The 9,686-nt window shown below is 41.1% G+C and overlaps 1 protein-coding gene and 1 long non-coding RNA gene across 2 annotated transcripts in view; one reads left to right on the top strand and one right to left on the bottom strand.

Annotated features, from left to right (window-relative positions):
- CRNN (cornulin) overlaps positions 1 to 5,189 on the bottom strand; it is a 6,638-nt gene extending 1,449 nt beyond the window's left edge. Inside the window, exons 1-3 of the mRNA XM_069089973.1 lie at positions 5,038 to 5,189; positions 2,570 to 2,720; positions 14 to 527 (exon numbers count right to left, since the gene is read on the bottom strand). Of these exons, the coding sequence (XP_068946074.1) occupies positions 14 to 527; positions 2,570 to 2,707 (652 nt within the window). The 5' untranslated portion in view covers positions 2,708 to 2,720; positions 5,038 to 5,189. The remainder of the gene's footprint in view (positions 1 to 13; positions 528 to 2,569; positions 2,721 to 5,037) is intronic.
- Positions 1 to 9,686, top strand: part of LOC138162633 (uncharacterized) — a 58,517-nt gene that overhangs the window by 8,864 nt on the left and 39,967 nt on the right. The gene's annotated exons all lie outside the window — the stretch shown is intronic.

Genomic DNA, 9,686 nt, shown 5'->3' with positions numbered 1-9,686 from the left:
ATCTGAGACTGGCCCCCAGTCACGGTCTCTCCTGTCTGATGGCTCCTTCCTTCTTCTCTGATTGGAGTAGTACCTGTCTGAGTCTGCCTCTGACCATCAGTTTTGTCTCTAATTTGTTGGCTTCCTCTTTCTTGTCCCTGGGTTTCAGGCTGTCTATCCTTGCCACAGACTTGAGTAGAAGTGAAGTTTTGCCCCCGAGTCTGAGTTCCCGTGGTCATATGGTTCCTGTTTTGTCCTGTGAGTGTCTGCTCTTCTCCTCCATGCCTGCTATGGCTTTTTTCTCTCTCCACTCTTCCTGTTCCAGTGTGACTGCTCTGATCACCCCTCGTCTGCTGGGTGCTCCCCTGGTTTTGACTTCCTGGCTCTTGAGTTCCACAAGCTCCTTCTGGACTCTCATTTAGTGTCTTGTAGCAAGCTTGTGCTACTTTAAACACCAGCACAAGGAACTCCTTAAAATCCACAGTCCCTTTGGAATCTTCATCCAGTAGGCGGAAGACTTGGTCCACTGTGGCAGGATCATGAGGTTTCTGGAAAGAAGATCAATCTTTATTAAGCCTTCTTGTCCCTCCTAGTGAGGACATGACTTAGGGTCCACTCTGACCCTCATCTTTATTAACAGGGCAGGTTTAGAGCTCAAAGAGAATAGTTAGAGCAGGGGTTCCTTACCTGGAATTGGTGAAGTGGTTTCTTTTGTTCTTAACATATTGAAAATTGTATTTCAATATAAGTGGCTTCTTCTTATTCTCTACATTTTATTTTGTGTATTTTAAAACATGATTCTAAGAAGAGGTTCATAGGTTTCACCAGACTGTACCAAAAGGGTCCCTGGTACACAAAAATCTTGAGAACCCCTTTACTGGACCAACATACCTATTTTACAAATAAGGAAATAGGTCTCAACTCATCTCACATGACACAGGTATAAATAACTGAGCTGAAATTTGAACCAAGATCCTCTGACTCTGGGCAGGTAGTTGGTGCAGCAGATGGAGCGTTAGACTCATTGGAATCAGGAAGACTCATTGTCGTGAGTTCAAGTCCGGCCTCAGACACTTAGTAGCTGTGAGAACCTGAGCAAGTCACTTAACCCTGTTTGCCAAAGTTCCTTATCTCTAAAATGAGCTGGAGAAGAGCATGGGAAAACACTCCAGTATCTTTTCCAAGAAAACCCCAAAGAGTTTATATTTAGATGTGACTGAAAGTGACTCACCAACTTCTGACTTTAAACCCAGCGCTGGTGCCATATTTTTTTTGGACCCATAAACCTCAATAAGAAGGGGTATGTTGGCACAACTGATTGATTATGATTCCTTTGGTCTTTTTCACATTACATTTCTGGCTTAACTGAAAGCACCTTCGGTAAAGTCAGTCCCATAAATGGAAACACCCAATTGAAAAGAAAGTGAAGGCACAGCCACTTCGGAGGAGTGCTTGTTCTCCATGGGTCACAGATGTCTTTCCCAGTATAAGGTGGGTGCCAAAAAGAACACATAGTTTGTAAAATGCTGACCATGAGACTAGATCATTGCTCTACTTAAACTCCAAACAATCTCAACACCAGTCATTTTAATGGGGTTAATTCTAGGCCAAAAAGAAAAGGAAAAGAAAAATTAAGTGGAGAAATCATGCTGGAGCCTTTGGTATGGCTGTGACAGTAAGGGCTTTTCCCCAGGATCTTTTTCTTGCTCAGCCTGGTGCAGCTCTAGCAGGAAATAGCTGCCTTGAGAGCTTTCAAATTCTGGTTTCCCACTGAGCAGCTAGCAGAACAATTCTCCCTGATTTCATTGGTTGAGAACTTCCTCCACCATCATCCCTTTACCACTTGCTATCCAGGTGCCAGGTTCAATCTCATCTGGAACCTTTCCGACCTGAGCTAAGGAAAACTTAGAAAATAGTTACAAAATGCCATCACTGTACTATAGTTGGAGCTTTTCTAGCTTGGGGGTAGGGTGTAGGGCTTGGAGGACATATCTTGCAAGACCTTGTGCCTCCACTAGAATAGACTTTGGGAACCCAGAATCACCTCCATGTCAACAATCAATCAAAGGTTCTGTATTATGCCTCAAAATTCAATCGTTAAATAGATATTTTGATATATAGAGGTCATTGGGCTAAGCACTTCATGGCTAGCCCACTAAATGCAGCACCCTAGGCCTTGAATGATTTGATTTTAAAATGGAAGGCATTTTCCTACTGACACCATAGATAAAAATACATAATTTTTGAAGGAATCTAATAATTAAAAAACCATGATAAAATAGATTATTTTTCTTCTCATATACATTGTGTGCTATGGGTCTGCTGTAATTCACATTCCTTTTACTTGGCACCAGAATTGGGAGGAAGATGAAACTGGGATGGTGGAGACTAAAATAGAAAGTGTTTTCCCCATCCCTTGGTCCAGCTCCTCCTCCTCTTCCTCTTCTTCATCCTTTTTCCTCTTCTGCTTGTGGGGCTGTAGTTAATTCAGCTGCCCCCTCCACAAATCCCTGAAGTAAAAGACATCCCAAAGCAAATACATTTCCCTTGTCCAACAGTGCTCCTTTCCACCAAGCTCATCATATCTTACCACAATGACATCTGTGAGTTCCTGCTCCAAGAGTTTTTTGAGTTCCCCACGGGTCAGTGTGGTGCAATCACCCTCAGTCCTGGCATAGCGGCTGAAGGCCTGGATGATCCCATCAATGTTTCCCAGCAGCTGAGGCATCTTCAAGTTCAGGCTAAGGAAAGACAACATCCCGCAGCCCCCCATTAAACGTCTGGCCAGCAACCTCAGGTAGAACTTTTGTTCCTGATTCTTCTCTGTTGTATCAGTCAACCAACAAGCATTTCTCAGGTGCACTCTGAGTCCTGCCCTACTATGTTGGGTGTCGGAGACACAAATGTAAAGAATGAAACAATCCCTATTCCAACTGCAGTAGGCAAGTAGTCATTCTAACTTGTAGATGTGAAATCATGATGGGTAGAAGTTGGGAAGGAAGATTCCAGAACAATGTAAGAAGAAACTCCTAAATCATCAGAGATGTCTTACTCAGTGGGAAGAGCACTGGGCTAGAGTCAGGAAGACTCATCTTCCTGAATTCAGACACTTACTAACTGTGTGATCCTGGACAAGTCATTTGACCTCTGTCTGCCTTGATCGACTGGAGATAGAAATGGTGAACCACTCCAGTATCTTTGTCAATAAAGTCCATGGACAGTATAGTTCACAGGGTCATGAAGATCAGGACACAACTTGGTAGCCAGTGGGTTCTACATTAATAGATGTCTTCAAGTGGAGGCTGGATGGCCATTTGTTGGTAATAGTGACTACATGAACTAACTCTGAAATCCCTTCCAAATCTGATTCAATGAATACTTCATTTATATATATAATGGGAATGTTGAATTTCTTAAATTCAAAGGGGAGAAAAGGTCAAGATATAGAGCATCCAGGGGAATGCCTCAGAGAAGGAATTCCCTAGGAAGGATCTTACTGGCTTTCTCCTAATAATTCAGTTCCTAGGAATCTCTATATCCATTCATTAGATAGCAGCAATATTCCAGAAACAACAAAAGCCACCCCCTGATTCATTCACAAACAAGTATATGATCATAGACCTTCAAACACCTTCATTGAGATGTTGTAGAAGTGGGTTTTGGTTCAAAGAACTCAGAGATCTCACTCTGACATCTCCCTAAGTGTCCTGATAACCTATGAGGAAAGGGACTTAGGTTGGAAAGGTGAAGGCTGATAACCTATGAGGAAAGGGACTTAGGTTGGAAAGGTGAAGGCTATATAAATAGCCAGGAATCTGGGAATCAGGTGTAGTTAGATGAGGAGAAAGATAGTGGTACATGAAACTAGGAGAGAAGCCAAGAATATTTTATGGGATTGAACTTGTGTTCTATTAAGACAGGAAGAAATAAGATTGGGGTAATGACTAGGTACAGTTACTATCCTAGAACAATTGAAAGACAAAAGATTGGAGTTAAGGACTTAAGAAAAAGCTAAAGTGAGTGAGATAAAAAATAAAGCAATGAAATTTGGATGGTAGAGAAAGTGAATTGGTGAAACAAAAAGATGAAAATTGGAATCATAGGATCACAGATTGTGAGACAAAGAGTAAAAGAAAGAGAGAACGAGAGAGAGGGGGGGAGGGAAGAATAGAGAGAGAGAAAAAGAGAGAGAGAAAAAGGAGGGAATGGAGAAAGGGAGAAAAAGAAACTTACTAGAAAGCTCATTTAGGAAACCTACCTGTTAAGTGATACAGAAACTCTTAAGTCTACCCTAACCCCAAAGCTTTTCTTGGACATTTTCCCTTTAGTGGAAACAGTGAATAAATCAGGTCATTTGTTCTGCTGGGGACAAGCATTCAATTTCCTAGCTTGTCTCTTTACAACCTTAACCTAGGCTTGTTAACATAGGAAAATCATCATAAGAAAAACATTCTGCATCTTTAGAGAATTCCTTATGTGCTAAAAGCTTAAACCCCTTGGAATAAATCCACAAATTCATTTCCCAAAAGCTATTTGAACCCCGTTCTTCCTGGGAGGGCTCCAGTCTCCCTAATACTATCCCATAGCTTGAGGGAATGGTAGCTCCCAGTAAAGTGAGCTCAATTTACAGATTCTTTATGAGTAGAATATCATGGCAGGAAGACTTGGCCTGGATGACCTTGAAGGTCCCATCCAGTTCTAAAAGTCCATGGATCTATGAATTTCTGGCAGATTCTAAAGATTTCCATGGGCTAATAGGACTTCAGATAACGTGGCTCAAATAGTCTCCAGACAAATTATCCTCCTCCCTAACTAATCAGTGTTACTCTCTGGACTCAAAGCCCCAGGAAAGGCAGAGTAAGCCAGATCTCTTCAGAAGCATTATTCCTATATATTCCCCCATCCCACCTCACCCTTAGCCTAATTAAAGGCAAAATACACTGCCTTGCAGCCAGTATTGGCCTGCAGGTCCATTTCTGCAAATGACAGCCCTGGTTTTACAAGCATAATGTGCTAAGACATTTGTAGTGAGAGTAGGTTCCTCAAGAGAAGACTTACCTAACACACAGGCAGGATGAGGCAATTGTCTGGAAAGCAGTGTGTAGAGTCCTGGTTGAAGTGAGATGAGGAACTTTTATAGGGGTTTTAATTGTGCCCGTGTCTTAGGCAGGAGACATCCGCCCTATGGGACGGCCTGATTCATCCCAGGCCAAGCCCAGCCCCACCTTCCATCCTGGATCATCCCAGTCATTAGTGGCCCCACTGATGGGAGACTCTATTAGCAAGTCTGGCCTGCTGGGCCTACTGTTCTCTTCCAGTTCCCTCTCTTCTCTGTAGAGATGAGGAACCTGCTTTTGAGAAAGCTGAGCTGGACCCAGGAGGGCTCAGAACATGCTGAGGTCAGACTGGGGTTAAGATTCCTCAGTACATGATGTGACAAGAAAGGAATGAGAAAGATGCTTCTAAACATCCTCAAAATTACATATCCAAATGAGGAATATCTTCTATGTGGTTACTAGAAATTTATTTGAAAGCAAAGATGTCATTTCTCAAAACATTTTAAGAATCCTTCCTTTGGTTTTGCCACTGCCAGAAGCTGTTTTGTTTGTTTTTCTGACACCAAGCTGAAACCTGTTTTTCAGCAGCTCTTACCCACTGCTCCTACTTCGATCCTCTGAGGCCAAGAATAAGTCTGCTTTCCCATGTCACAGGCCAGCTAGCGCACAACACCTCTCTATGCTAAACATCGTCAGCTCCTTCAATTCTTATGTGGCATGAATTTCAGATCCTACATCCTTTAGTTGTCTTCCCTTGGACCCTCTTTGGAATATCGACACCCTAAAGTAAAGTGCAGTCCATTAAAAATCAGTGGTATTCTGGTAAATGTTTAACAACCAGATTTCTGAAAAATTCTGGACAATTAACCAAACAACATATCAAGTCCTGATCCGTAACATTTGTCAGTTCTGAAGTGAAGAAGCCCATACTGAAAATTTAAAAATCAGCTCTCCGTGTGACCTTGGGCAAGTCACTTAACTCCAATTGCCCCACCTTCCCCCTCCAAAAAAGCAAAAAAAAAATTATATCAGCTCTCACAGAGCCAGTATGAGCTGGCTCCAGTACATAACTGCTTAAGATTGTAAAGAGAACAGACTGCTGTCTTGACACACTACCCCATCTTATTCTCATGGAGCTGAGTTTTTGAACCCAAGTATAAGACCTTCCGTTTCTGTCAATGAAATTCAATCTCATTAGATATGGATATGAATGTTCTAGCCCCGCCTCAATCCCCACTCAGTCATCTAGCATGTTAACCATCCCTCCAACTTTGATTTCCCATTTTATTTATAGATTTTTAAAGTTGTAAAGGAGTTATAGGCAAACTATTCTAGCCCTCTCATTTTACATAAGAGAAAACTGAGACCCGATCATTTGCCCAAGATTATACAGCCGGTTGGTAATAAAGCTGGGGCTAGACCAGATTTCCTGACTCCTGGTGAAGTTACCTTTCCTCCATATCTTGGTGACCCTTTTTCTAGATTTATCTCTGAATGACATCATCTCAGCAAGTATTTACTATGTGCCTACTATGTGCCAGATACTTTGCTAGGCTCTGGGGATACAAAGACAGCATGAAACCATCTCTACTTACAGGAAGCTGTTTACCAAAATCACATCCATGCTCAAGGGACAAGGGATTGCCTCCATCTTCAAAAGAGAATTTTGTAGATGGCTGAGACAATTCCCCAGAAGGGCAATCAACAAGGCAACAGCAATATCTTTAGGTTAAGTATATAGTCTCCCAAGGTGACATTTTGTGTATCATAGGTCACAATAACCAATACATAGGATGATTTACCATTGTTAACTGTACCCTTGGACAAATAGAGACCTAGATGTATAGAAAGGCCATGGAGAGACTTAGAAAATAAAACAGAAATCCTAAGGCCTGTTCTTAGGTCATGATAGCAAATGATTTAGAAGGAATTCTTACATAGGTCATATTGGTTCAGCTGTCCCAGTATCTAGGAATCTAGAATTCAGTCCCTACGATGAATTTAGACACCTCACAGAAACACATTCATCTTTGCTCCCCAAATCCTCCCAAACTTATGAATTCCTGTAAAAAAACAGAGAGTTTATGATTTTATCCATTTTAAGAAGTACTCCTAATATAGGAACTCTGTGCTGCGACGCAGATTGCAACTTGTATATAATTTGGTAAATGTGTATATTGCTTGTTTCAGAGAGACCAATGACTTGCCTTGGGTCCCAAAGTTAGTTAAGGGGAAATCAAAGAAATTTAAATTTTTCTCTGACTTCATGCCCAGAACTGTAGTCTCTGTGTCAGACTGGTGCCACAAATAGGGTCACTTCCTAACCTATATGCAATTCTGTTTCTTTTTAAGTGTTCACCAGATGCTTGCTGTGAGTCAGGTACTATTCATGGCATTGGGATGTGCAAAGGAAAGAAAAGAGGAAGGAAGGAAGGAAGGAAGGAAGGAAGGAAGGAAGGAAGGAAGGAAGGAAGGAAGGAAGGAAGGAAGGAAGGAAGGAAGGAAGGAAGGAAGGAAGGAAGGAAAGAAAAAGATACCTCTAAGATGTGGCTTTGCCCTTGGTGTTTGTAGCCTAGTTGAAGGTAATGACGTGCACACATTAAAGAGATGGGGAAAAATACAACCTGATTGATATGATTCTTTAAGGATTTCTAAACAAAATTGAGCTGTGATTTTATTGCCATAGAGGATTCTCAGTTTGGAATGTAGATAGGCAAGTACTCTGTAGCTTACAGGACTTAGGGAGTAGAGACTATCCATCTAGTATAAGCATAGAATATTAATACTAATAGCTAGCATTTATATAGCACTTTAAGATTTGCAAAGTGCTTTACATATGCTATCTCATTTGATCTTTTCAACAACCCTGTGAGGGAGGTGCTGTTATGTCCATTTTACAAATGAGGAAAGTGAGGCAGGCACAGATTGTGCTTGGAGTCACATAGCTAGTAAGAGTCTGAGGTCAGATTTGAATTCAGATCTTCCTGACTCCAGACCAGTGCTCTACCCACTATGGTACCAAGCTGCCATTAAATGATTTGAAGTGACTGGAGGAAGTAGTACCTTAGTATCTGAGTAGAAGGGAATAAGGAAAGACTTCATTTAGAAGATGGTACTTTATCTGAAACTTAAAAGAAACTAGGGTTCTTAAGAATTGCAAGTATAGCTTAAAAAGAAACAATAACAATTAAATAGATACCTAGACACACACACACACACACACACACACACATATATATATATGTGTATATATATATATACACATTTATCTCACAAGGGTCTTGCAAGAATCAAATAAAAAAGTTATGGAACATGTTTATATCTATATCTATCTGTAGCTCTATACATACACACATATAAAATCATTATATAGATGCATATGTATGTATATGTCTATATTTATATCCATATATAAATAAGCACCTAATATATGTCAGGCCCTTGTTCTAAGCCCTGGGAATACAAAGAAAGATAAGAACAATGTCTCTGCCTTTCAAGGGCAGTCTAATGGTGGTGGTGACAGTATAGAAGTAAATTCCTGTATATATGACAGATACAGCATAGAAGGAAGGTAACCTTAGTGACTAGGGGGATGAAGGAAAACTCCAGGCATCTCAACGGGCAGAGAAAAGGAGACGGAGCATGATGAACAGTCGAAGAGAAGGGATGGAGAAGGAAGGTGGAGTGGCCTGGGCAAGGAACAACTGGTTGTCTGGTATTTTGGACAATGAATGGAGGGAAGTAAAGTAGGAGAAGTCAGGAAAGATAGTAGTGTTTCCCATTTATGAAGGGTCTACTATATGTAATATGTTTACATATTACATATACATATAAAACACATCTACATAGGTATGTATAATGAATGTGTGTATATGTGTATACATGTACAAGCACACACATAGATTATACACTTTGTAAACTTTTAATATCAGGTCACTGGGCCCAGATGGCTCTGGAGGAGAAAGTGAGGCTGGTGACCTTACACAGCTCTCCTTCACTCAAATCAAAGTCAATAGCAAGTCATCTCATCATTTCCCTGATGCCATGATCCTCTTAGAAAATGAAGGACAAACACAGCAACAGCAACCTCCTTCCCCTGTTTGGGTGAAAAATTCAAACTACAAAGTGTAGCTGAAGGAGAAGCTGAGCATTTTTGAAGTCAATGTCCTTGGCATTTCTTCACTGTCCAAAAGTAGCATGGGATTCTTTGGGGGACAGTGGATTGGTTCTCTCTCACTGAGGGGATTTCAATCGCTACTGAATGGTCACTTGTTAGGTATCTGATAGAGGAAATTCCTATTTAACAATGGTTTGAATTATGTATTAAAAGTCTATTTCAGCCCCAAATTCTTTGATTCTTCTGCCCTAAAAGACAAAGAGGAAAGAAAAGAGAGACAGAGAGAGAGACAGAGAGACAGAGACAGAGAGACAGAGAGAGAGAGAGAGAGACAGAGAGAGAGAGAGAGACAGAGAGACAGAGACACAGAGAGAGAGAGAAAGAGAGACAGAGAGAGACAGAGAGAGAGACAGAGACACAGAGAGTCAGAGAGAAAGAAACAGAGACAGAGACACAGGGAGTCAGAGAGAAAGAAACAGAGACAGAGATACAGAGAGTCAGAGAGAAAGAAACAGAGATAGACAGAGACAAAG

The sequence above is a fragment of the Petaurus breviceps genome, unplaced genomic scaffold, assembly GCF_028583685.1.
Source record: "Petaurus breviceps papuanus isolate PSGF00001 unplaced genomic scaffold, PetGlider_PUasm1.0 186, whole genome shotgun sequence".
NCBI lineage: Eukaryota > Metazoa > Chordata > Mammalia > Diprotodontia > Petauridae > Petaurus > Petaurus breviceps.
Note: the sequence above shows the minus strand (reverse complement) of the source record. Positions and strands in the feature narration are given on the sequence as shown.